Genomic DNA, 27,268 nt, shown 5'->3' with positions numbered 1-27,268 from the left:
GGGCTGGGAACGTCGCCCTCAGGGCCCCGGGGGGTGTCTGTGCCACGGGGGGAGCGCGGCCCGCCCTGCGTCACGCGAACGGGCCGCCCGGGCTTGGAAAACATGGTGAATCACGCTCTGTCTGCGCTGCGCTCCCTGGCACGGCCGGGAATGGGGAGCGGGGATCCCTGATCAAAGCAGCTGCGCCAGGAAAAGTCCCTGGGATAGATCCAGTCTTGCCAGTATGCTGTGTTTGGCTTGGAGAAGCTGTTCAAATTAAACTCCATCCAGCGCGTTGCTCAGGCGTAGATGTTGCCTGAGACTTCGGCCGTGGGTTGGGGGAAGGAGGGCAAATGCCAGGAGGAAAAAAAACAAGGGAAGCACTTCCACCCAGGCATTCCTGCGCAGTGCGGTTTGGGTGGATGCTGCCCAGTTCCTGCTGAACCCCTTCTCAGCCACAACCTTTATTTACTCTTGTCACACATTTATTTTTGTCCCTCAGAAATAGACATGGTTCAGTTAATAATGTCTTTGTTAATACTGCTGTTTGTTTTAGCATGACAAGTTATTTTAAAGCACAAAACAATAAATAATTCCACTTAACCTCTAAAGACGACAGTAGTAATTACAGTCCTGTGAAGCATGCTTCCAAAAAACATCTGACACAACAAGTTTTGAACATGAAGTTGAATTTTAAAAAATCTTTAGAGGCGAATTAATGACCATTCTTTTCATGTTCTAAACCATTGAAAGGCTAAGGACAAGAGAAACGTGTGATGTCCAAAACAGGCTTTAATCAAGTAGAATAAAACCATTAAAAAGTAAAGTTGGGCACTTTCTTTGTTTTTCTTTGTAAGTTTTTTATGATTTCTTTGTAATTCGTTTGTTAGAGGATTTTTTGGCTTTTTTACATGGGTGGCTTCGGTTTAGAGAAATTCTTGTGACTTGGAGGAACACTTCGTTTCTCAAGCAAGAATCTTGCTTGTCAGATTAGCATGTTGTGTCTGTACCTTATTGCTGACCTTCAGTGTGTTGGGATAGCAGGGCAGGTACTTTCAAATCTTGGCACCTGGCAGGAAGAAAGGAGAAGGTAGCTTTACAAAAATAAGTTAGCTTGTTCATTTTGGCAGGAAAATGGGAAAAGAAGAGAGGAAAAAATAGAGCAAAAAGCAAAGCAGAAGGGGGGAAAGGAAGGATGTACACAAGCCAGAAAAACAAGGAGTGGCTTTTCAGAGTTGATTAGTTGGAGATAATCTTCAAGGTCCTGACCTGTTCTTTTGAGGTCTGAGCTTTCTGCAGAAATGGCTGAGCTTTCTGCTCTCATGGTGTTCTGTACTTCTGCTGTCCCACATGGATGATAGAGGAATAATTTGCATTAAAGATGTTTCTTGGAGGTGAAATTAATGTCACTGACTGACCACAGAAATGAAAACAAATTCAAATCAAATAAACTTTTTGCTCCACCTCCTTAAAATCAGAATAAACTGACCTAGCTTTGTAGTAGTGCCATTTGAGTAGAATCAAATATTCTTTTATGTGTGGCATGCAAGTTTCTCTAAGTTTTGCATGTATTTGAAAGATTAAGAGATGAGAAGGTTAGAAATTTTCCAGTCAAAACTCTCCTGGACACAATCCCATGCAACCTGCTGTAGGTGAACTGGCTTTAGCAGTGAGAGGGTTGGACTAGATGATCTCCAGATGTCCCTTCCAACCCCAGTGATTTTGTGATGTGAAAATATTAGGCTATTTTTAGCTGTTGTTTGTATTTCTTTAATGTACCTTACTTAGTGGACGTGAACATGGAGGTAGACTTTTCAGATTTTCTTTCTTACTGAGCTGTGTTTCCTGCTCCTTTATGAGGTCTTGTGATTACTTTTTCAATGACACTTCATTAAAGTACAAGGTAATCATGTTATGGTAGCTTTAATTCATCATCATCTGAAAAAAACCCAGTAGATAATGAAATTACTAAAGATTGGATAACCTTGTTTGCCAGCTTTTAGAGGCAGTGGTTGTGTAGAATAAGCACGCAGTGCTCTGCTGAAGATAATTTAAAATAATGCTTTTGGGATAAATGTTACAGTACTGAGATTTAGGGAAATGAAACCGCAGTGAAATCTGCTAGTAAAGACTTCTTTTTCTTTCCCTTTGCAATGCTGTTCAGGATGTTTGCAGTCCACTGTGCTTGAGACTGCACCTGGAGGCAAGGGATGTGAAGGGCACTGGAAAAGGCTTCTGTGGAGACGCCACAGTGGTGAAATGGTGACTAGGGAGAATTTGAGGCTGGTGCTAAATGGCACAGGAGACCTGATGTCACAAGGTTGAGGGCAACATTTTTGCTTTGATCTTTATTTGCAAGGCCTGTTTCCAGCTTTCTCAAGTCCCTGGGTGCAGCCACATGAGTCTGACAGTGAGACACTTCTTTGTCTATGGTAGAAGAGGAGCAAGTGAGGGACAGGCCGGTTCTGTGAGGCATGCATTGAATGGGATGCCTCCAAGGGAGCTGGCCAGTGTCATTCATGGATTGTTTTGGGCTTGAAGGGACCTTAAAGATCATCTATTTTCAAGCACCCTGCTGTAGGCAGGGACACCTTGTGAGAATGGTCTCCACAAGGCAGTGGATTTGTTGGCAGGAGGGCTCCCAGTGTCTGGAAGAAAGAAAATGTCACATCTGGCTTCAAGGAGGAAGAGGATATGAGGAAACTACAGGCTGGCCAGCCTAACCTTAGCCTTGAGAAATATTATGCGGCAGATCCTCCTGAAAGCCATGTCTTGCAAGGCAAGAAATTGTCTGGATTAGGGAATAGCTGGAATGGATTAGCCAAAGTCAAATCTTGTCTGACCCATCTGATTGCCTTCTGTGATGGGATGAGAGGCTTAGGGTACCAGTGAATGTTGTTTACATTGGCTTGAATGGTGGTTGAGGAGATAACCTCAGATCTTGGAGGCAGTGGGCACAGGCTGTGGCAAGCAAAGTTCAAATGTGTGTAAGGAACGGCTTCTTTACAGCAAGAGTGGTCACTGGAACAGGTTCTCAGGAAGTGTCAGGGAATCTCCATCCTTCAAGATACTAGAAACTCAAGTGGCCAGGGCCCCAAGCACCCTCCCAACTTCAGAGTTAGCTCTGTTTTCTGCAGGGATTGTACAAGATCATCTGTAGACTTCCCTGAATTATGCTGTGATACTCAACACCCTGTGGAGTTCTGGTAATGAAGTACCGTATCAGATGCAACTTAAACCAGTTCCCATGCATACAAGTTTTTAACCTCTGTCTCTTTAAAGTCAGATGCTTTGGAGCATCCTAACATGGTGTGGGAAGTGAAGACAAATCAAATGCCTAATGCAGTTCAGAAACTCCTTCTGGTAGTGGACAAGAGAACTTCAGGAATGAACGAGTCACTGGAGTTGCTGAAGTGTAATGAAAACCTGCCCTCTTCTCCTGGATATGCATCCTGTGATGAGCACATGGAACTTGGTAAATAACATGACTTTTTCAAGAGAAGCTGAATTCTGAAGTTCATTGCAGATTTCCTATACTGAAATTACTGGAAGCTGATGCTGATTTTTAACTTAAGTAGGACAGGGAATGTGACAGTGAATTGTGACATCTGAAGGTCTTACTTTGAAGTCAGTTTTCCCTTTAACCCATTTCCAGTTCTTACACGCTGGCCTTTTGACTCAAATGTTTTCTTGAACTCACAGCCACAAATTTCTGCTACTAATCCCCAGAGAAACAATTTTTTGGCACAAGAATAACAAACACAACGCTCAAGAGCTCCTCCTAAAGAGAAATTATGCTGCTTTAGATCTGCTGCAAATAAAGATTCTGGGCTGGAGGAACATTTAACTTCAGTTCTTATGTACTGGAGAAAAATAGCATGTACATTAGAAAGTATTGATATAATCAGTGAAATATTAACACATTTAATTGAACTCATGGAGTGATTAAGAATAATGAAACTTATTCTGTATGGGATGTGAAAGGTGTAGGTTACTGACAGGAATTCACCCCTACTCAGCTTTCATGATTTCTGACTTAATTCCAGTTCCCTGGTGGAACGTGGAAAACTTTTATCTTGAATAGCCTTTGATATTGATAATTTTTAGTGTTACACCTGCTAGGACAGATTAATTTAATTGCCTTTTGTTGAATGTTTTAATATTTCAGTTAAGCGTGTAACTATGCTACATTTTGCATAGTTCTGCAGTACAGTTCTATGTAAACTGGTACCAGAACTACATTTTTATATAGTTAACTTATTTTTTTCTTAAATTTCTTGTGTGACTGTACGTTAGACTAGAGGCATTACTATTTCTGGGGCCATTTTGTCAGGATTACGAATAGGATTTGTAAAATGTTGGTAGTTCTGATACAAAAAAAATAAAACTATTGTGGTTCCTTTTTTATTTAAATTTGCAATATTTGATGTCATCTAGAATTGGGTATAATTATGGTAATCTGTGCTTTTGTTTGTAGATGATCTTCCTGAATTACAGGCTGTGCAGACAGATTCTACCCCACCTGCACTTTTTCAGCTTGGTGCTGATGTTTCACATCAGGAATGTTCAAGGCCTTCATGGAACCAACATACCTCAAACAGCAATCCAGAAAATGCTTATTCTTGTGAGAATGGGGTGAACTGGTTGACAGAATTAGCAAATATAGCCACAAGTCCTCAGAGTCCTTTGATGCAGTGCGCTTTTTATAACAGGTACTGACATTCTTTTCAGTTTTGAACTGTGGGGATTTGTAATACTGTGTCTCCAGAAACATTTCCTTCACTCTTTATACCTTCTGAATTTGAACTGGAGCTCTGTTCTTTGATCTGTTTAGTATCTTTATTGTTCTGTGAAAGTATGCACAGGACTCATCTCAGAGTCTGGTGCAAAAGCTACTTAGTTTCCAGACATGAATGAGGTGGGATGATATAACACATTGATATAACGACATTGCCTAGTCAAAGCAGGTCCAGAAATTATGGATGTTTACTTCATGTGAAGCAACTGATGAAAAATTAAAAAGAATTTGTTGTGTTAAATTCTTAATGCTTTCTAGTGCACTGATTTTAAAATTTTTTTTAACAGAGCTTATTGGAAATCTAATGCAAAGTATATTTTAGTGATAACTGTTTCAGGTCTGTGATCTGTAAATTCCATGAGGCTGTGAGCAGCAGTGCGGAATCTTGAAAATTTTTGGGCTTCACTTCTCATTTTACATCCTAGTCTTAGGTTTATATTTAGAAAATTAAATGCGGTGCTGTTAATAGTAATGCAGTTGAGATTTAATTATTAGGGCGGAGCAGATGTCTTTGTTTACTCTTAAGAATGGGGTATTCACTTCAATATATTTGTAAAAACTTCAGCACTGTGACAGTGAGATGCTGTTGTGGAAGTAATACTGTCATTTGGGTGCTGTATAGAAGCTATGCAGGAGTTATGCTAAATATTCTCTTTGCCTGAGCTTGCACCTTTTAATCATCCCATTTGAATACTAGTGTGTGGGAGGTTTATTTGGTGTTCAGCTCACTGAAACAGAAATATTTGCAATAAAAGCATTTTGGAGTAACCGCAGCGAAGTCTCGTTGTCTTAATCTGAGCTATTTTAAAATACTTGTTTTTATTGTAGATCATCTCCTGTTCACATAATAGCTACAAGCAAAAGTTTACATTCCTATGCACGTCCTCCACCAGTATCTTCAAACAATGATCCTAACTTCTCCAAGAATGATGTGGATGAAACACCAGTCAGACACGAAAGGGTGAGTTGTTCTGAAACATTTTAAAATGAAGATGTATGAGTAATGAGTTAAGTTCTTTGAAAAGGGAAACTGGTTTTAAAAAAATAATCGTTTAGTACCCATACCATTTCTATTTAAGCTGGATTTTCTGTTTCTTTTTACCACACAGGGTAGGCTTGTAGTGCTGCTTTATAGAGTTCACATTTTTTCTGAAGAGATCCCATTCTAAGAATACTTTGCTGCTACTGTAGTTCCCTCTATAGCAAGCTGTAAAAAACTCTATTAACTCATTTGCAACCTCAAAAGGAAATATGGATCTCTCTCCTTTTAGATGCACAAATACTGTCGGTCCCATGTCTCCCTTTCCTGAGTATTAATTTGTGTCTGAAACTTGTCTGTTAATGACACTGAATTTTTCCAAGTGATTTATCTGGAACCAGCTTGAACCTGCAGCTTTCCAGTAATTGGACTATAGAGTAACATGTGCTTTGAGTGAGTCTGTGGATGACCAAAGAGTGATAGCTTGTAAAAGGCTTACACCTAAGCATAAGATAATCCATAGGTGTGTAAAAATCAATCTCAGAGAATGAAACCCAAAAATTTCAGGATGCATCTCAGAAAAGGAGATGAAAACGCTCCATTCATATTTACTGCATTCCTTGAATCTCTGTGTTACATTCTTATTGGTATTTGAGGCAAAATGATGCCACAGCTGCAAATGAGTGACTGTGTCTTAAGACATATAAGACCAACCCTAAAATCTTAAATCTTCTGTAATAAAATATCAACACCATTTTGCTTTTTTTTAATAGGCGAATAGTGAGTCAGAATCTGGCATTTTCTGCATGTCATCACTTTCAGATGATGATGATTTAGGATGGTGCCATTCCTGGCCTTCAACTGTTTGGCATTGTTTTCTAAAAGGTAAAATAACATGTACCATCAAATAAGTATTTGTTTTGTCTCCTCTTTTTTTTTTTTTTTTTTGGTAAGAAAGACTTTTTTACCTAACACTAATTTTTTTCCCTTGAAAAAATCTGTTAGGCTCTCGTTTGTGCTTTCATAAAGGACGCAATAAAGAATGGCAGGATGTTGAAGAGTTTGCAAGATCTGAAAGCTGTGGAAAAGAGGAAGATCTCCCAGTGAGCCCTTACAAGGTAACCATTAGTTCTAATAAATTTATTTCAATACCTGTAGCAAATATTTAGCAATGCTTATATTATCCCTGTACCTTTAATTACCATCTCAGGAATACAGGTTGACATTTAAGATGTCTAGAGCTATTCGAGTATCCTACTATAAAGTACTCGAATTTAATTCATTTAGGTATGTTTTGAATGTTACATCATCTTTACCAGCAAGTTAGAAATACTAATTAAAATGTTGGTGTACAGTGTATGATGATGAGTATACACCTGTAGTATACACAGGTATAGGCTTTTTGGGGGGGAAGTTTTTTGAACTGTGTGTGTGTTTACAGGACTATGGTTCCAATGGTCTAAAGTTGATTTCTCACGAAGAAAGTATTTCCTGTGGTGAGTCAGTGCTGAAGCTGACTTTTGATCCTGGCACAGTGGAGGATGGCTTGCTTACAGTAGAATGCAGACTCGACCATCCATTTTATGTTAAAAATAAAGGTATGAAATACTACAAGTACAGTTGGTTTTATATTAAAATATTCTCAGAAAGTGATTACACATTTTATTGGCATCCCGTATTGTTCAAGAAATTGATAGAAAGTTGTGGTGTAGAAACAATTTACTCTCTTTGTAAAGAAATCCAGAATTTGAACAAACAAAACTAAAGCCATAAAGGTACAGGAAGACTGCCTATATCTTAAGAGAAGATTTGATCAAATATATAAATGGAGCTCAGGAAAACAGAAAAACTGGGGGGGGCGGGGGAGAAAGAGCCGCAAATAAGAGGCTTCTCTCACTTCCTAAACATGGAACTTATGATGGTAAAAGTTTCCAGGTTTTGATTACTTTTTTGATAGAATGAGATTTTATTTGAGATAAAAATGAACTGTTTGCAGTAAGAATTCCGTAATTAAGTGTTTCTGATTTTTCTTTTGGGTGAAAGAAACTACATCAGAACATTTTTATAAAATTATGTAATTTAGAGATGTAGGATTGCTCCAATGAAGAACCGGAGAGATTGTCTGGCCTTTTGTCTAATTTAACTCTTTACCACTTCAGGTTGGTCATCTTTTTATCCAAGCTTGACTGTGGTACAGCATGGCATTCCATGCTGTGAAATGCATCTTGGAGATCTGTGTCTACCTCCTGGACACCCTGATGCCATTAACTTTGATGATTCAGGTGTTTTTGATACATTTAAAAGGTAATTTTTGGATAAAGTGGCCTCAGTGGTTCTTGTATTTAATGAGTAGGCACCTTAAGTCTAGAAGAATTTGAAGCATTATATAGAGCAAAGAGAGAATAGTTTTAGTAATATAAGATAAATGATAGGGAAAAATGAATACTCAGGACTAGAAAAGCTGTGTGTAATTATGTACTCTGCTAACTGCAAAGTAGTACTTTGGAATGAAATAACTTTTCAGCCTCTTTTTATAATATTTTAAGACAGATTAGATAGAGCAGTAAAAGTATATATATTACTTGTATAAATTCTTCAGGTAAAGTGAATTATGTTTGAAAAACCTAGTACAATTTTCCCATAGTAATATGCCTGCCAGCTGTTACCTTGTGCTTCCTATGCAGCTACGTATCTTAATTATCTGAGTAGTTTCTTAGTGATAAATGCTTGTGCTATGGCTTTAGAATACAGTACTTTCATAATTACTTCCTATTTTTGTGTATTCTTTTTCTTGGGATTCTTTTGTATTATAGCAAACCTACCTAACTTCAAAGTTTGATTAACTTTGAGGTTTTTCTGAGCTAGAAGTTCAACCAGATAACCTTCAGAGGTCCTGTCCAACATAAATGATTCTAAGATTCTAACGAAATACTTAAGATTTTTTTCCATACTATTTTGAGATTTCTAGGTTTAGTAGAATCCATCTTCTCCTATATGTTAGCACCTTTTTAGCATCTGTTTTTAGTCCAGTTGCTTTTTGGGTTTTTTTACAGTAGAAGAAAAGGAATTTAAAATTCTGTTTGCAGTTCAGGCCCTGGGAACTCTTGTGTGATTTCAGTCTGGCATGGAGAGCAAGTTCAGATTGCTTGGCTTCACTCCTTTGCTGTCTGGGTTTTTTTTTCTTCTTACTAACTCCTGTTCTGAACTGCATACATAGAGAGCTGTTAGAATCACTATAGCTACATCTCACTGAAGAAATTGGACTTCTGGCTCCTTACTGATCCTGCAACCCAGCTGAGTTCTGCCTGAACACTTCAAATTCCTTGCCTTTCTTTCTGGGCAGAAGGGAGTAAGTGACTGAGAAGGAAGTGTGCAGCAGCAGCTGTAGTTAACAGGACAGAAGAATTAAAAAACAAAATCCTGTTGCTGTGTTATGAGAAGGAGATGAGGAGTAGGGAAGGAGATTAGGAATAGGAAGAGTGCTGGACTGTTGTAGAACAGGAAGGTCATTTCTCCTTATCTTGTGATAGCCTGCAAGGTTGTCAGCATTATCACATTATGTTAGAAGCAACCCTTCAGGCTCCACTCTTCCTTGTGGTTCTGTCCCACAAAAGGAGCTACCTTTGCAGATTGGGGCTAGACTGCCACATGCTGTTATTTCCTTGTTAGTAGTTCTACTTCGTGTTCAGAAAAAAGCTCTTCAAAGCCCTTATTTTGACCTTAAATTATGCAATTATTAGCCACACTGAGCAGTGTGTGAGTGGAGCCTTAGCATATATATGTTTTGTGTTTATTTTGTGGTGGTAGTTTAATGATTTATGATTGAGTAGCACCTTTCCAAGTGTGTTTTATCCATATAGTGTGCTAAAGACAGCATAGCCTTTGCTTCCTAGGCTGTATCTGCACACCTGGAGATGGTAACAGATAGTCTGTGGAATTAAACTTCTTCGGTAGCACTTAGAGGTTAATTGTAGTTGTCGGTCGACTAAAAATTGCAAGAGTTTGGAGTATTTGGAGGTCTAAATTTTATGGAAACAACTCCTCAAAGCTGTTCAAATACCTTGAAATGCCGAGGAATGTCGCGGTTTTGTCACTAGAGGGCAGGCGTTTGTCAGCGCTGCACCAAATGGTGCGACGTCACGGGGCTCTGAAAAGTGGTGTTATCTCAGTGGAAGGTTCGTGTGTCACACAGTGTGTACTTAACTGCCGAGAGAAGTTACTTGCACAGTAATGCATGTAATTTATTTTAATTTAGTGCTTTCATATCTGTCCTTAATATGTGTATGCAAGTGAACTCAATGCTTATTCTTTCCACATCACTTGTCCCTTTCACTACCTGTCATTCACTGGACAGGCTTGATTTATGGTAAGGACAGAAGCAGAAAGAAAGAAGTGTATTTCAAAAGAGGATGGAATTTGAAGACAGTGTATAGCTGATTGATACACAGCTGGGGAGTTGAAAGTACACAGCAGAACGTGTGAAGTTGCAGTCTGCCATCACATTGAAGAAAATACTAATTTATCTGCCAGACTCTTGTTGTGGTTTTTTGTTTTTCACACTGACATCTGCATCAAGCACAAATCTTTATGTCACACAAAAGAGACCAGGATACTAGAAATGTAGTACAGTTGAAGAGTGAACAGGTATTTTAGGGATTTTACATGAAAATCACTCGATCACTGTCTGATGTCTTTTTCTTGTAGCTACGATTTCACCCCGATGGACTCCTCTGCAGTGTATGTGCTCAGCAGCATGGCCCGCCAGCGCCGCGCCTCTCTGTCCTGTGGAGGATCAAACAATCAGGATGCTGAGAGATCAGAATGCAGTAATAAAAACTGTGCCTCTCCTGCATCGTCACATCTTTCCTCCAATCCTTTGTACAGCAAAGCTGCCAAAAGCCACAGCTCAGGGACTGCAAGTACTGTGAGTGCCACTTCTCCAAACAAGTGCAAAAGACCAATGAATGCCTTCATGCTTTTTGCCAAAAAATACAGAGTTGAATACACTCAGATGTATCCAGGGAAAGACAACAGGTAATGATATAAACTGTACTTTTGCTATTATGGGTGAGCTAGCAGAATATCTCTCTCCCTATATGGCCTAAATTTTGCATTTAAAATACAGTGTGTTTATATTGTTTTAAGAACAAGTTTTGAAAGATGCTAACCTGAAGGGTAATTTAGGGGTGGACTGTAAATATTTACAGTATGCAGTGAACTTGATACAAGCCAGTTTTGGCAAACTTAATTTCTGAGAAAGCATTTGGGTAAAGCAACAGATACATGTATATATGTGCATCAGCAGAGTCACAAATACAGAACAGTCTTTGTTTTCACTGATGAGTGAGGAAGTGCTCTGCTTGTGTGCTGTAATGGAAAAAAGGGAATTTCTGGTTCTTCTAATTATGTCTTGACATAATATTGGAAATTGTTCATGCAGTTAGAAGCATTTATTTCCAGTCTATATATCCTTTTGAATAATGGAGTACTGATTGTTAGGATATCTGAAAGATCTTAATCCAGACAGTACATTGCCAAATTTTACTTGTCCTAAAGGCATTCAGCAATCTGCTGAAACTTGCAGGAAGAGTTGTATGACTGTTTGGGGGACGGGTCTTTGTTAGTTTGTTCTTCTGTTCTTAATCTATAGGTACATTCGCTTCTAAATGTTTTTTATAAAGATCTCTAGTACATATGTTTTAAGTAATATTTTGTGCTAATTATGCATATGTAAATAGAAACTAAAGCACATGAACAGGCACTGATCTTAGATTTTTTAATGTATGTAACGTTATGAAAACTTTGCATTGTGACAAAAATTCTAGTACTAAATCTGGTAAAAAAATTAAAGTTGACAGTGCTTTGAAAGGGGTTTTGCCTATTTTATAATGTTCTAGTAAGGAGGCTGTAACTGCTATTGAGAAATAAAATCCTGCTTTATAAATAGCCTATCCTTAAATCCCAGCCAGTCTTGTGTGTCCCAGTGATGTTCTGTAATATTTATAATAAGTTCAGTGAAGCAGATCTGCTGCCTTCACATTCATTGCAACTATCAATGAGAAATGGAACCAAATATCAGCCAGGAAAGTTTATGATGGTTATACATTTAATTGAGTATGCTGATTTCAAATGGATGCAGTGAACTGGAGCTGCAGCTGCATGGATGTGAAAATAAGCTGAATATTTCAGTGAGGAGGTTTACCTTGAGGGAAAGTGATGACAAAGTTACAAGTGAGCTTCAGAATGCATTCACTGCTCACTGCCTCGTTTGGAAGGCAGTGCATTTGGGTGCAGTTTCGTGGCATCCATAAAACACAGTACAGCACAAACAGAGTTAGGGATAATTGATGTTGCAGAAATTTTGCTACTGTTGCTAAAGTGTTGCTGAGGCATTTATTTGGCTGTTCAGAGACAACTCTTTTTTTAGAAAATGTAAGTTTGTGTCATTTTCATATTACTGAGTAGATGTTACAATGTAGTAGTTACTTTTATACATTGGAGTTATGTTTGTTACAGTTACTTTATTTTCCTTACCCCTGTAAGACAGGACAGAACTTGAGGTATTCAGAGTTACAGGGTCTGTTCAGAGACAAAGAACCTCTCAAGCCATGTGAGCAAGAGAGAGAGCTGTAAACAAAGCAGGAGTCAAGAGTCAGGGGATACTTGAAACTACTGTGGGCTGTAAGACCATGTTTGAGAAACTGGTGTTAGGGCTGCACTTGTTTATTTTCTAGATATTCTCACTGTAACTGTTGTTGGACTTGGTGGTGCATTCAGAAATCCTTGAATAATTTGAGTAATGAACCTTCTAAAGATGAGGAAAATAATATTTTTTATTTGAAATACAAAGATTTCATAGCACATTTTGATTTGCTTTTTCAGCAAACCTCCTCTCTCTGGGTCACCATGTTCTTTCCTGGGGGTGTGAGTGACCCAGTACAAACTGGTGACCCAAAGCAGACAGGTTTCTGTTGATTTGCCTCTGGACACTGTCAAAACATGAAAAATCTGCTAATTAAATTGGGGTTTGTTTGCTTCTGATGACAGACCAAAGATACTGGTTCTCAGTTAGGATATAAAACCAGAAATTCCATCGCCAAAGAGACAGGCTGTGCAAATGGGTTTGATGTTGGTGGGATCTGGTGGCAGCTTGAGGAGTTTGCTCTGAGTAGTCACCAGAGCATGTGACAGCACAGGCTGAAGGGCAGCCCCAGTGCAGGTCAGGCTGTGCTCCCTGAGTGCTCTGAGAAAGTCTGAATGGTACCAAAAACTCTTGCAGGATTCAAAATCCATTTTCTTGGTGTGGTGCAGAAAAGCCTTCAGAATTGCTGTATGTGCCATGTTATGGAAATGGTTGATGACACTCCACAGTCAGTTAGAAAGTCTATGAATAGCTTTGCTGCCAGCAAGGAACTTGTTAATAGTAGAAAGCAAAGGACTTAGTTGTGTCCACCTTTTTGTTAAAGCTCATCATAGAACTCTCATCACTGTAATCTGAAGCCAAAGTGTTCAAACTACTCATTAGCTTGTAATTGTCATTGATAAAAGAGCTGTTGTTTAGAGATTTTTGTTCAACTGAAGGATGGAGTTAAAGCTTTAATGGGATATTGATCCAACATTTGGGAGTGCAGTTAAGCAATATGGCATGATAATACAGGGAAATGTTCTCAAAAGACCTAGAGTTTAGAGAGAGTAGGAAAGGAATTAATTTAGCTTCTGGAAATGGTGATAGATGTGTTAGAACAAACGGTTCCCTTTGCACAGGAATGGGAACTTACCATTGTGTTCTGCCCAGCATGAATTAAAGGTGGAGGAAGCTACACATATTGATTAAATAGACATGGGGGCTTGGAGTTAATCAAATATTTGTTTGGCTGAGGTCATATTCAGTTCATTGCCCTAATTATTAGAGAACATATTTTCAGCAAATCTGTCATATTATCTTTTAGTATGAAAGTAGAGCAAAACAAATGTGAGTTACCATTTGGTGGTGTTTTTTTTAACATCCCTATTTTGCTGGTTTATGCCAGTTGCTGCGTATTCAAATGTACACCCTTTGAAATGTTAGAATGTGCACTGACCCATGCTCAGCTAACACAGAAGTCTCAGCTGTTTAACTATTAAAAGAGTGATGAGAATATAACCAGAAACATGATTGTTAAAAATGCTAAGATACACTTGATTTTTTCCTTCTGTGTTATTCCCCCATTTAACTTCTGTCTTCTTTAAAGTTCTCAGATAAAAAAAGAAAAAAATCAGGGTATTTCTTAGCACCATCCTGACCACACTGTAAACATTTATCTTGCAGAGCCATAAGTGTGATACTCGGGGACAGGTGGAAGAAGATGAAAAATGAGGAAAGACGGATGTACACACTAGAAGCCAAGGCCTTGGCAGAAGAGCAGAAACGTTTAAATCCTGACTGTTGGAAAAGAAAACGAACAAATTCTGTATGTTTGTGAAGCAATCTTTTTCACTGTGCACTTATATGTGTTCATACAGGTAGCTACAGTGGGGTTTGTGCAGTACAAGTTGCGTTCTTGGTAGCCCAGACCTTCTTCAGGAGAGGGTTTCTCTCTGAATATTTTATATGAGAGTTTTGTGAATTCTGTTGGACTGAGAAGTGAGTGTGTTTGTGAAATGTGGAGGAAGGGTACATGACCTTTTGTTTGAAGTAACTGAGTTTATAAGGTTGTACCTGAATTTTTTTTGTTCAGTAAAAGCTTTTTCTTTACCTTTTTCTCTTTTTTTAATCCTTATTTATACCAGCATATATGAAGATATTAAGGGAGCAAAATAATTTTTTCCTGGTGAATCCCTTTGACTTATGACTGTGTTTAATTGTAAAATAAATACAGTAGATAACACTACTTCTGTAGGGAAATAAATTGTTTTGCACTTTGTAGAAAGTCATCAATCTAAGATTGTAGGTGTGGATTAGTAGGTGGTGGATGTATTAAAGAGAATGGCTTTCAAGCTGAACCATCATATAAAGCACACATCAAAAAAAAGGAGATTCAGCTTGTTCAGCTAGAGGAGTAGGTTGGAAGGAGAGATCACTGAGGTGCACAGAATGCCAAGTGCTTTCATCAGCCATTTTATGCCTGGGCAGGAGCTTGAAGTGTGGTGTGGACTTCATCTCCGTAGTTGGTGAACGTAGTGTAAGATTTCATCCTCAAGTTACCCCCCCTTCCTTTCATGTGTAAATGAGGCTGCTTTCTCAAGAGCATATGCAAGTGTTGCCTTAAGACTGAATAAGAAATGCTCCTACACTTAAGTTGCTTCTTTCTGCTCTACATTGTGCTGAGTTCCCAGTCCCTTGTTGCAGAAGGTTCTACCAAATCCCAGCTGCTAGGAAAAAGCTGGTTTTCTTTTCACTGCATTCTATCAACAGTCTCATCTTATGTTAGATTTCCTTGTGGGTTTAGTTAAAATACTAGTCTTTATTTTTTCTGCTTCTACACTACTGCAGTATTGGACTTTAGATGGTGAGATCACACACTCACCTGTGAGCTTCAGGCAACTCAGAGGCATTTCTGCAGCTGAGAGGAGTAGTGATGAGTTGGCCTCAGTAGGAAGGATGGCTTTCTTACACTGCCTTGTAGTAGGATTTTCCTTGTCCTTAGGGGCTTCAGGCCAAGAGAACAGGATCTGTAGAACCTCAGTGTTACATCAGGAAATGCCTTTTTAAATTATTTAATTCAGTGAACTGAACTGTTTGCAGCTTGGTTACCTTACTAATGACTGGTGGACTCCAGGCTGTGACAGAGAAGTCTTGATGTCTGTTTTTGGCCTTTTTGTTATCTTCTGAATAACTGACCAGTGAAAAGTACTTGTGGCTTTCAGAACAAGTGTTAGCTAGTTTTAAGGTTAGATCTGCTTCTCCTTTGCTTGGTAACTGCTAACCTGGTTTTCTCTTCTCTTTTCTCAGGGCTCACAACAGCATTAAGCCAGAATTTTTCTGTTAACTCTGTGTTTGCAAAATGGCTGTTGCTCAACGGCAAGAAGATGCAAAAGATCAAGGTCTTACTATTTTTTGTGACTCTGTGTGACCATAAAATACTGGCACCATCAAGTCGGAAATGATCTGAGTGCAGATTTGCTTTTTACAATAGAACATTAAGTAAGCTAAAACTATCAGCATTTTAAACCAAATTGCCTTATTTTTCTTCCAAACTTCATATATGTATCAGGTAATATAGGCTTGAAAATGGATATCCTGTGGTGCTAAAGTACTTTAGAAAGAGGCGAAGGAGATGTGTATAAATGTTTATTTTTAAAAGAAATGTACAAAAAGGGGAATTTTAAAATATGTAACAGCTGTTTATATACATTGATTCTTATTGCTGATTAATATGTATTGCACAACCATATTATTAATTGCAATTCTGGGGCCTGGGGTTTTCTGAAATGGCAAAGTGTATTATCAGTCTCCAGCTTCCCAGCCTGCCCCGCTGCCAGCAAGTTACCAGAACGTGTGGGAATGGAGAGCATGGTGTGATGTAGCAAAGGAGCTGCTGCTTGGGATGCCACTTATAAAACCTGTATCCACAAGGGAGATATTTTTGCATCAGCTGGCACTAGTGAGAGCTGTCATTTCATGGTGGAAACAATGGCCTGGGAGAGGATGAATGAAAAAATAACGTTATCTCAAGAAAAATGGTGCTGTTGATACCATCACCATCATAGTTATAACTCTGTGTTTTGTCTTTGCCACATATTCTACAATATTTTATTTTGCCATATGACATCTTTATGGTGGGGGCAAACTTTGCACTTAACTATACGTGCAACACTTGCACTTTACTTTTTTTTCTCCTCCAACTGTCTAAAATTAGAGCAGCTGCATTAGGATTACAATTTGCTTCTGCTGTGAACTTTTACAATCATGGCTTTTCCTGTACTAAACAGCTGTGCGTTGTTTTTTTTTTAAGAATCACAACTGTAAATTTCAGTTTATGACACGTCTACATGATGTTGCCCCTAAGATTTTTGCACACTATATTCTTGTATATTATTTCAAATAAATTCATTAAAATTTGGTGTTGTGTATTTTATAAGATGAAGAAGACCAATCACTAATTCAGCCCTGCAGCAGTGACATGTTCTGCCTGGAAGTCTTTACATGAACCCATCCAAAGTATATTTTTATGCTTTACCATTAGGAAGATGTTAAAGAATTTCAAATACTGATTTCCGGATTCAATAGTCAATGTTCTTTATTACAGTTTAAGCAAAAAGAGAGTTGAAATAAATATAAATTATTTCTAAGCAAGTAGCAGTGCAATAGAGAATCATTTAGGTTAGTTATAAATATTTTTCCTTCTGTTAAAATTAGTGATTTTTAGATGGAAACTGATGATTCTAGCATTTCAGAAGTTCAGTTTTCTGAATAAGGCTAAAATGTATCCAACTGTTTAAAACCGTACTCGTAGGAAAAGAGCTGCTTCCTTATTTGAGATATTCAGCAATTATACTGTAATATTTGACTTCTAATTTTACACTTTTCTAAATTCAAAAGGAATGCTTAAGAATGTTTCAATCAGATGTAGACTTACAGCACATAAAAGTTGTACAATTTCCTTATAATATTTCTGTATAAGTTCCTGTAATGTGAAAGTAAAGCAAGAAGACAAGTTTCAGAGATGAAGTAGGTAAACATGTTTCATTGTAAAGCTTCTGTATTTGGGAATAATTTACATGAACTGTAAATACATTTGTGGCACCAAAGACCCCCAACTGTGAACGTGTCCATTCCATATGTCGAGAGCGTTATCCAAGTGTGCTCACTGAAGGGCTGACATGGCTTTCTGCAGCAGCTGAACCATTATGGGGTAGACTGGTGCAAATTCCTTCCCCTCTCTTGTTCTGACTGATTGAACATAAGCTTCCAGTGCACCACTGAAAAAAAAAAAAAAAGAAGAGTAGCTAAAGCAATTAAGTTCAGTAAATTCAGGATCTGCAACTGAAATTAATTGCCTTCTTCCCTCCTGCAGAATTTTCATCAGATGGTCCTTACTTGTTTCTGTGGAAGGAAGTGAGCAAGAAAGGCCTTGCAAAGCTCTATATAATTGTTTCATGATCTTTTTCTCCTTTCTTGCATGTTTTGAGGAGCAAACAAGTTAACATTTAAATAAGCAGCAGCACGTTGCAGATGGCTTGAAATGACAGCTCTGACGCACAGACTCGGGCACAGTGGCAACCTTTAGAAAGGGAGAGAATAGTCCCCAGCTGCTGCAGATGCCGAGAGTGCAACTTGGAGCATGAAAACTGGGGCACTGGTGAACAACTGTGGTGCCCTCAGGTGATTTCCTGGCACAGCCTTTTGAACTGCCACGGTCCTCGGGAAACGCTGTGCTACCCACAGCCAGCGTGTGTGCGAGGTGCAGCTTGGATGTGGCTTTCTTAGGCCTTGTCACAGGGGGTCACCCATAGGGTCCTCTTGTGTGAACTGCACAGATAAAACACTGCAAAGCTAAAAGGGGCAACTGTGATGAGGTCTGTACATAACTTGCTTTACAACATGGAGCCACCTTTTAGCCAACGTTCTAGTACACAGTATTGTTGAATGACAGCATATTTGTAAAACAAAGACTTTGCTGATCTGTTCAGATTCCAGTTTACTGTCTCATTAACTAGGCGAAGTTAGTCTTGCCGCATGTAAATATGGCTTCTAATTTAATTTTCCTCTCCTTTTCTGCTTCTCCTATTTCTTCGTGTAACAGATAAAATAATCTTGGAGTTTTCTTCTAAAACTCTTTTTACATTTGTGCTATTTACAGCAAAACCTTAATATTAGGAAAACACATGCACAAGCCACAGACCCCACTTCAAGTTGAGACTTATGACAGCTCCTGGTACTTGGCTGTTCCTGTTCTGGTTGGTGACAGCAGCAGTGCTAACACAAAGCGTCATCACAGCCCTTCCCAGGCACCATCCCACAGGGCAGCAGGTCCTGCTGCTAACGTGAGCGACAGCTGCAAACGTCACTCTGGGTCACTGAGGGGGGGGTAGTCCTGGGTTTTGTCACGTGCATTCCCTCATGGATGTGCAGGACACACCAGCGCAGCTGCTCTGCCAGGGACAGGGCCCACTGGCTTTTGGTAACACGACAGGAACATTCCCAGTCCCACTGTGGGAAGGCAGATGGTTGTCATGCACATCTGGTGAAGGGAGCGGGGGGCACAGGGGTTGAGGGAGATGGTAACACAGAGCAACTGCAGTGTTGTGCCTATAAATACACATAAACTGCTGGAAGATGGTGGGCTGTTGAGGCAGAGCGGGATTTATGTTTGCTGCTACTCCCAAAAGATGAGCTTTTGGTGAAACACTGCATTCCCACCCAAAGAGTTCATGGACTGAAGGCAGCACTGCTCACCCATACGTGCCTGCTGGCAGATGGAGGCAATAGGCAGTAAATAGGCATTTAATTAGACAAGGCTTAAGGAAAGCAGAAGCACTAAAGAGTGAGATTCAGCCCATGTTTCACACATAGAGAGGCTCCTCCTGGAATAATATGTTGAGAGGAGCAGCCAAGATCCCTGTGTGGTGCTGCAGCTCTGGGTAGGGTCAGATGAGCACACCAAACCTGGCAAAGCAGAAGAGATGGAAGGAGGATGCAGGGTCACAATACACTTGGTTGCCTGTGAGTAAAGCTTGACCCTTCCTCAATGACTCAAACCCATCTGTGTCAGAGCACTGCTTGGAATTTCCAACAAAGTTCAGTTATTAACAAGTGGAAGATGCCCCTGAGGCCAAGAGCCTGTGCTCAGTTTGCTGAAGAGAGGAGTCTGAGCTTTGGGTTCCGAGAAGCCAAATGACAGCCTGGCCCCTTGAGCTGGTCCTGGGGCTGCACCTGCTCCTGCCAGCACTTCCCACCTCATCAAATCGAGGTGCTGATCCATCAGCTTCACTGCCAGAGCACAACAGGAGGAGTTGGGTGTCCCCTCGAGCATTCCCTGCTAATAGAGTTTGACAGGGAGAGAGTGAAGCAACTATGCAACCAAAGAACCTGAGGCAGCTTTCCTTCTGAGCACAGGATGGAAATGAAACAAGCACAGGCCCGAGGAGCTGCCCACCACCCACCACAGCTCCTGATGTCCCCAGGCAGCAGCTGGACTTCAGAATTGCTCTTTGCTGAAGCCCAGGGCATATTGTCTGAGACTGAAGGGATGCAAAAGGAGGATGGACTGGATTACTGGAAAGTTGAGAGGCTTCAGAAGAATAAAGTGACTGAGCACCAAAACAGTCCCTAGTGTTGGCCTTAGTGCACTTGAGAGCTCTACAGTTTTGATAACTTACTAGTGAGCTACTGCTGAGTGGTCCACAACAGGTACCAACACACTGTAAGGAGTCACTGAATTTTTTGCACATCAACAAACAGCAAGAGAGAAGCAATCCCTTGTTGCAGCCAGAAATGCAGGGAAAGAATATTTATTTTATCTAGCCAAAATAAAGCTGACTTTTTGCACCTGGTCAGCGCCCTGCAAACCTTCAGCCTGCTCCTTCCCAATGGTCCCTGGGGGGCAGCACAGGGTCTACAGGGAAAGAAGCAATAACTAAAAAACTGCTTTCTGCATCCAGAAAGTGCTTTGGGTGCAGCTCACCTCACTCTCAGCAAAGGCCATCAGCATGATGAATGGCAGAGAGATAATGCACATCCACAGGTACATTTTAAATCCCAAGATTTAAAGAGAAGAAGTAGACTTGGGGAATGGAACATCAGGAAAGTGATGAACTGGCCTCTTGTGGCAATCAGATGTGATGAGCAAACTGAGCAGCAGGTGGGAGATGGAGGCAAAGAAGGCTCATGGATGCCATCACAATGAGGAGAGATGCTGCAGAAGAGTCAGAGGTGTTTCACATTTCCACTCAGGTCAGTAATCAAGTACTCTGGTTAGCATTATCAGTAAATATGTCAGATGTTAGTTAGTTGCTACAAAGAATAGTCCCTTGTATTAAAAAAACAGTTGAGAAACTCCTGCGACAGTTTTCTTACTGTAACTAAATCCTTCCCCTTCCACTCACCAGTGTCCCTGTCTTTTCCTTTCTATATACTCCTCAAAGTTTGTTGGGCCCAAATCGTTTTTTGAAGTCATCAAGAGCTGAAAATAGAAAAACCATATTGACCTGCTTAACTTAGAAAGCTCTGACACCTCTTGGTGAAATTGTGGGTTGGCATCATTATCCAGATGGTAACACTGCTATCCCCCTCTGACTTATCTCCTTGCTTTGAAAAAGCCCTTGAAAAAGATTACAGAGATAACCAGAGAGATGAAAGGGAGAAGCTTTACCCTAAAAGCAGCACCCAAAACCACTCAATGTCAGCCCTTGATAATCCTTAGCCAGACTGTTATTCCCATCAGATCAAACAAGATGGAATGAGATTTAGGCTATGCTAAGTGCCAAACACCAGTATTAGAGTCCCACTGTCACACCTTCCAGCAGCTTTTATGTCTTTTTCCTTCTCTCCTGCCCTAAAAGAATCTGATTTAACTGGCAAAACCAAGTTCATCAGTGGCAGCCGCTGTCCTCTTGCAACTTAAAAATCAGCTCAAAGGAATTGTTTGGTGACCTCAGAACTGCCCAGATCCTTCTCCAAGAGCCAAAAGAAGTTGTCTTTGTCAGCTCCCTTCTGCTGCACTTGCTCTTTTAGTGTGGCTTTGCTTGTATTGTTTCAGAGACAGAGTCAAACTTCACCAGTATGACCCACCCAGGAGCATTTTAACTAATTCTCTTACCCACTCAAAAAAACAACCAGTAATTACTACTCCATCAATATTATAAGGTGAGTTCTCAGGCATTTTTCTGAAACAGACCTTCTACATCTTTACACTAAACAATGAAAATAAAAGCTTTCTGAACACACTAACTGCATTCAATATTTTCCTGTGTCCCACACTTGCATGTCCAATAAAAGTATTTAAACACTCTGAAGCTGAATGCTAAAAAGCCATTCATTATCAGTAACTCTACCTGAAGCACTGAAAGAACAGTGTTTTCAGTGAAGTGAACTGGCCTAGAGTACTCCCTGCTCCCCATGGGAAGGCTGGGAACCTGCTCCCCTATGGGCAGGCGTAGGAAAGCAGCTGAGGGGCCTCACACTGAGTGGGAGGATGAAAAGCTGCTGCAGCTGCTGAAAGCTGGGAGGGAAGAGGTAGTGCAGTCACCTGAAGCTCCACACCCTTCCTGGTGACAAGGGAACCACGGTCAAGCTCAGGAAACTCTTCTGCATTGCTGGCCATGGTAATGACACCATGGTGGAAGGCCAGGAAGTCTGTCCACTCTGTTAGGAACAACACCCCTGGGAACAAAAGGTCCAGGTAATAAAATTGCACAAATCACGAATCCAGGGAGAAAGGATGTTTGGAGTCCAGAGAATAATGATGAGGTTGCTCCAGAGTGAGAAGGAGGAATGGGGCTGGGAGAGGTATCTGAAGGCAGCAATGGTCAATAGAGTATATATTATTCCAGAAGTTCATCTGGGATGAGAGTTTTGTTTCTCTGAAGACAGTTATGAAGTCTTAAGGGGGGGATTTTGGGACTGCAACAGAGAGGAATATGGACAGTGCAGGAAGTTGCTAATGGCAAATCAAGACTGGCTGGCTGAGCTGGGCAACTTGGAACAATACACATCACTGGAGCTGTTGAAATGCCTACCTGACTGTACCTCATTTGGGGAGATAAATGAGTTTAAAGGCTTTGTTAACACTTGAAATGCAGAATTTATGATGAAATTTGTGTAAACTTTACCAGTCCTAGCTCAAACAAGCTTTTGTACATGCTGGCAGTACAGAATTCAATTCAGATGCACCAGGTTAGCATTAAAATCTTGTCTTTAAAAAGGTAGGCTCACTCCTGTAGAGGACACTGTAAAAACACCAGTGCCTGAGTAGTTCTGGAAAAATAAACAGCACCATGGGTGAAAGCAGTATCATCAGGTCTCCAGCACAGAAGAGATCACAGCTGTTGTCATATAAAAAGATGTAATTTATAGTTCTATTATCGATGTTTAAGATGGAAGAAACCCTGTTTATGTAATATACAAAACATACTCTTGAAGGGATTAGACTAAATAATGCCCTAAATTCAGCATCTTCCAGTCTAATAAAGGACATAAAACCTGTTCAGCAATCTGTTTCTATTTTAAAAGACAAGCTATGGTATACATTACAAATACTGTTTGTAAAAGAGAGCCATGGAAAGAGGGTTGGTGGGATGTTCTGCATATATTAATGCTTCATTAAAAATGCCATAAGAAGTAAGGAAAAAAAACCCCTAAGTTTAAGGTGCCCTCCCACATAAGGAAAAGGATTTTAAAGCACTTATTAAATTACTTCACTTGCATGAGCAAAACCATGAGCTTTCTTGGAAATCAGGACAAGCTGATTATATAAGACCCAGATAGTTCTTCTTTAAAATGTTATTTCAACCCATGAAGATTTATATCTACAGTTAAAAGGAAAAAAAAAGTACGATTTGGGTTGTGGTTCTTAAGGGATCTTAATGCATATCATTTAGAATTACTCTAATTAATTAATTTTATATGGAATCGTGAATACTAGCGCTCCCCTCCTGGGCTCTGCCTCAGTCAAATGGAGCCTGATTTACACTGGAAGCTTTGGAGGAGGCAGGGATCACCTTCCTGCTCAGCAGTGGGGTAGTACCTGTGCACTCCTGTCCTGAACCATCAGCAGAGCAGCTGAAGGACACCAGGGCCAGACTTTTCTTTAATACTTTGTTAAAAGTCTGTTTGCTCTGCAAAATTCAGGGCAAAGCAGAAAATGGGAAATACGCTGGGCAAGAGCACATTTGTCTGACACCAGGTCTATTTAATCCAGTGCTAACAAACGTGGGTAGAGCCCTTCCCAAATCTTCCTTCTCGAAGCCTAGCCATGATAAAAATTACCGTAAAAACGGACAGTAAAATCTCCAACAGCGTCACCTGCAGGACAACAGACTGGCAGGGGACATCCCCAGGTTACTCCAGAGTGCATAATAAAGAGATCAAAGGACCGTGCGCCGACAGACAAGCCTCGGTGCCGCTGAGGGTTTTTAATGAATGGCCTGGCGCTGGCCCGGAGCGCTCAGAGGCGCCGGCAGGCTCTGGCCACCCCGCCTGGCTGCTCTTGCTTGGTGTGAGCAGAGCACTGACCCAGCGTGGCTCTGCTGCTCGTGGCAAAGCTGTCGGGCTGCTGCACCCCCCCGAGACTGAACCAAGTGCACAGATGGGGCTTTTGTGGTGGCCCACGAGCCGGCATTTGTCCCTGCCCCTGGCTCGTTAGCGGTCAGAGCCAATCTCCAGATCAGGACATCAGCTCATTATGAAAATTAACCCTTCACTGGGCCTGCCTTTCAACTCTGCTCCAGCAAGGGTGAGCTTCAGTAAGGGGACTTAACCCACACAGTAATGGTAAAGGTAAGAAAGTGGCCCTTGAATTGATAAACTATTTAGGGTGGCTCAAATCCTGCCATGTCTAATAGGGTTTCTTTTATGGAAGAAAGACTGAGTTTTCAAGCTTAATTTAAAAAGAAGAAAATGCCCCGGCCACTTAAAGGAGTGCTCCTTTCAACACAATCCCTACTCAGGGAGGACGCCTGCAGCAGGGTCATCTCACCTAACTTTAAATGTCTACAGGGCAGCTGGCTGCCTGAGAGTGCTCCTGTGTCCCAGCCCCGCTCCCTTCACTGAACAGAGAAAATGGAGCTTCCAGGACACAATGCAACTGGCCTATTTTAGGTACCTGCTCCAGGATAAGATGAATCAGCCCCAGCAGCGCCTGTTTCTCTCTATTGACCATAAAGGGAGTCTAGCAAATATACCTCTGGCCAGGTAAATCCCACCCTTCATGCTGGATACGAGCAGAAAGAAATGCACAAAAACGCTCAGAATGGTACTAACACCATTCACACCATGTTGCCAGTGAAGCATTTAAGACCTACAGAGCGGAAGAAGCACTCCAATTAGCTTTAATGTGAAGCTGTAAGGATCCTGGTAACACAAGTAAATTAATATCTAAGCAGCGGGTCCCTAGAGTAATTGCACAGTTGTTACAAAGGGAAGTTGCAGAAAATTACCATTTGCAAGGTTGCAGCAAACGTGAGATAATATCTTGATGTAGTGCAGGGATCTGAAGGCTCCAAACATCCAAAGTTCAATTAGCACAGCTGAACTACTACAGGCAGAAAAAGCTTGAAGAGGGTGACTAATAAAAGAGCAAGACTCCTGTAGTTCAACTTAGGTTCATATGAGACACACGAAGAGCAGGCTCAGAAGTCTCCCAATAGAATATTAAAGACAATATGAGTGAGACATGGTCATACCAGTGACTGACGCTTGCTTGCCTGTCTTACATACGGATAACTGGCCTGTTTAGAAATGTCTTACAGGCGTGAGAGGAGATGGTGAAAAGGGGAGTGCACACAGCAGTACCTACAGAGATGACTGGTGTCTGCAAAAGAGAACTATCCCCTTCCCTCATTGCATCAGAGTGCTGGCCAGCCCCAGATCCTTGCTCCCAGACTGCAGTGCTACATGAGCTGCCAACCAAAACACCTGAGGGATGAGTCTGCTGGACAAACCCAGTGCAGTTAACTCATGTGGCCCAGAAAAGCTGCAGGAGTGGCGCCTGCAATCGCTGAGCTGTGGGTGGATGGAGCAGCAGTCAAGCATGGGCAGTGACAAACAGACTAGCTGTGGCATAGCAAGAGCAGGGAAGAGCCACTGGAGTGCCAACAAAGGCCTTTGGGAAGGGCAGATCTTCAAAGCTGCCCTCTCCATGCCCTGGGACAACGGATGTCCAAGCAGTGCCTGAGCACTCCACAGTGCAAAGCAAAGGAACCACAGCCTGACTGCAAAATGCTCAGGTGATAACCTTGCCAAGTGATAACCTTGTAGCAGTACATTACTGACATTACAAAGTTAAAATATTTTAATAGTGGTATCTCATGCAAAATGAATAAAGGATTCAATGAAAGAATTGAAAGGAAAAACTTAAGTATTCCAACTTCACTATTTGGTCTAATGTCCCTGCCTAAAACCACTGTCCCAAGGTTTGTTCCTTAATGCCTCCATGGTCAGAGAAATTTATCAATGTCTGAACATGACCACCAGCAAGCCCATTAACTGAATCAGTCTGGACGAAATTTAATTGCAAGCAAAGACAAAAATCTGTGGCAATTTAAGAATGGCATTTTCGAATTTGTGAAAAAGGACTGAAGAGAACAAAATCCCACCAGTTCTCAAATGATTCGCATTTTTGGCTTTCTCCAATATATCTGAAATTCAACATTTCCAGTTTTGTCAGTACTATCAGGATGGAAATTATAATCAAAATAGTCATAACTAATTACATATATGGCTCTATCAGCCCTGTACCTATTACCCATGCCCTTGTAATTCAAGGTGTCATGGCTGGAGATTCAAGAAAACCTAGTTTTGTAAACAAACGAGATTAACAACATGTATGGTTTTCAAAAAAATACACATATGAAGAGACACCGTTTATATTTTAATATTTCAGAAATAAATCTACTAACATCTACTGGTGATCAACTAGTATTTCCTTAACTGGCCCAATCACTACATGGGACTGTATGGTGCTATCATCTTCAGGAACTGTAAATATTTATAGCAGACTCCTCTTGGCTGCTTCAGAAGTGTGGACAGATAACGGTTGACTTTCTCAGGCACAACCATTGCTGGCTGGAACTTAAAAGTCAGCTTCTATCACTTCAGCAAAAGCTGGCAACATCCACGCACATAAGTTCACGGACAGAGTTGGCTCCCAGGCCAGATGGAGCCTGCTGCAGCTACGTGTGACAGCTTTTCCCATCCCACTGGAGTAGGTGACACTGAGGTCACTGAGAAGATGGTTGGAAAATTTAGGGCATTAGGAGCCAAATGATCACCTGAGCCTTGAATCCTAAGGATCCCCAGGCTGGCTCTGTCACATTCACACAACTCATCTGTTCTCCTTAACATACTTTAAAAATCTGCTTGTTTTGAAAAACAAGACTCTTCTAACTTTTCCTAACGTTTTAAGATGCAAAATAGTATTTAGCTATAAAGCAAGATTTTAAAAATCTGATGTAATTGTCACTTCCCTGTGAATCATGGGCTGATTTCCTGAAGAGTAACATTACAAGGGTGTAACAAGGGTCTCCCATTTTTAGATTTCTACCTACATTTACACTGGTTAAGCTTTCAAAGCTTCTCTTTCCTTATACAGAAGACAGGACAGCTGCAGCCTTGACTTTCCAACAGTAAGAGAGGGAGGCAGTTTTGCTAAAACTCAGTATTAATTTAAACCTTCATTGTGCCTGGTTTCCCTCCTTTGCAAGATGAGTATGTGCTCCTTACAAAAGCACTGGAGGGCTTGGGTATGGGAGGGTGGAGGGGAAAGTTCAGTTTACATATTCTGCCATTTTGCAACTCATCCCACGAGTAGAGAGAGGGTAACGGTATTTATGACACATCTCCTGAGGCACATTTTTTTACTTTTCAAGACCAG

General features: G+C 40.6%; 2 protein-coding genes across 2 annotated transcripts in view; one reads left to right on the top strand and one right to left on the bottom strand.

The window, feature by feature from the left end:
• Positions 1–3,261: 3,261 nt before the first annotated feature.
• HBP1 (HMG-box transcription factor 1) lies at positions 3,262–17,486 on the top strand. Its single transcript, XM_008921375.3, has 10 exons — positions 3,262–3,454; positions 4,457–4,691; positions 5,606–5,738; positions 6,530–6,641; positions 6,762–6,874; positions 7,198–7,354; positions 7,916–8,060; positions 10,461–10,790; positions 14,065–14,206; positions 15,688–17,486. Exons 1-10 carry the CDS (start codon positions 3,286–3,288, stop codon positions 15,703–15,705), a joined length of 1,554 nt encoding a protein of 517 aa, XP_008919623.1. The 5' UTR covers positions 3,262–3,285; the 3' UTR covers positions 15,706–17,486.
• COG5 (component of oligomeric golgi complex 5) overlaps positions 16,016–27,268 on the bottom strand; it is a 182,607-nt gene continuing 171,354 nt past the window's right edge. Inside the window, exon 22 of the mRNA XM_018068185.2 lies at positions 16,016–17,657. Coding sequence (XP_017923674.1) covers positions 17,543–17,657 — 115 coding nt within the window. The 3' untranslated portion in view covers positions 16,016–17,542. The remainder of the gene's footprint in view (positions 17,658–27,268) is intronic.

Source organism: Manacus vitellinus, unplaced genomic scaffold, assembly GCF_001715985.3.
Source record: "Manacus vitellinus isolate BGI_N305 unplaced genomic scaffold, ASM171598v3 scaffold_13_pilon, whole genome shotgun sequence".
Taxonomy (NCBI): domain Eukaryota; kingdom Metazoa; phylum Chordata; class Aves; order Passeriformes; family Pipridae; genus Manacus; species Manacus vitellinus.
This window is presented reverse-complemented; position numbering and strand designations above follow the sequence as displayed.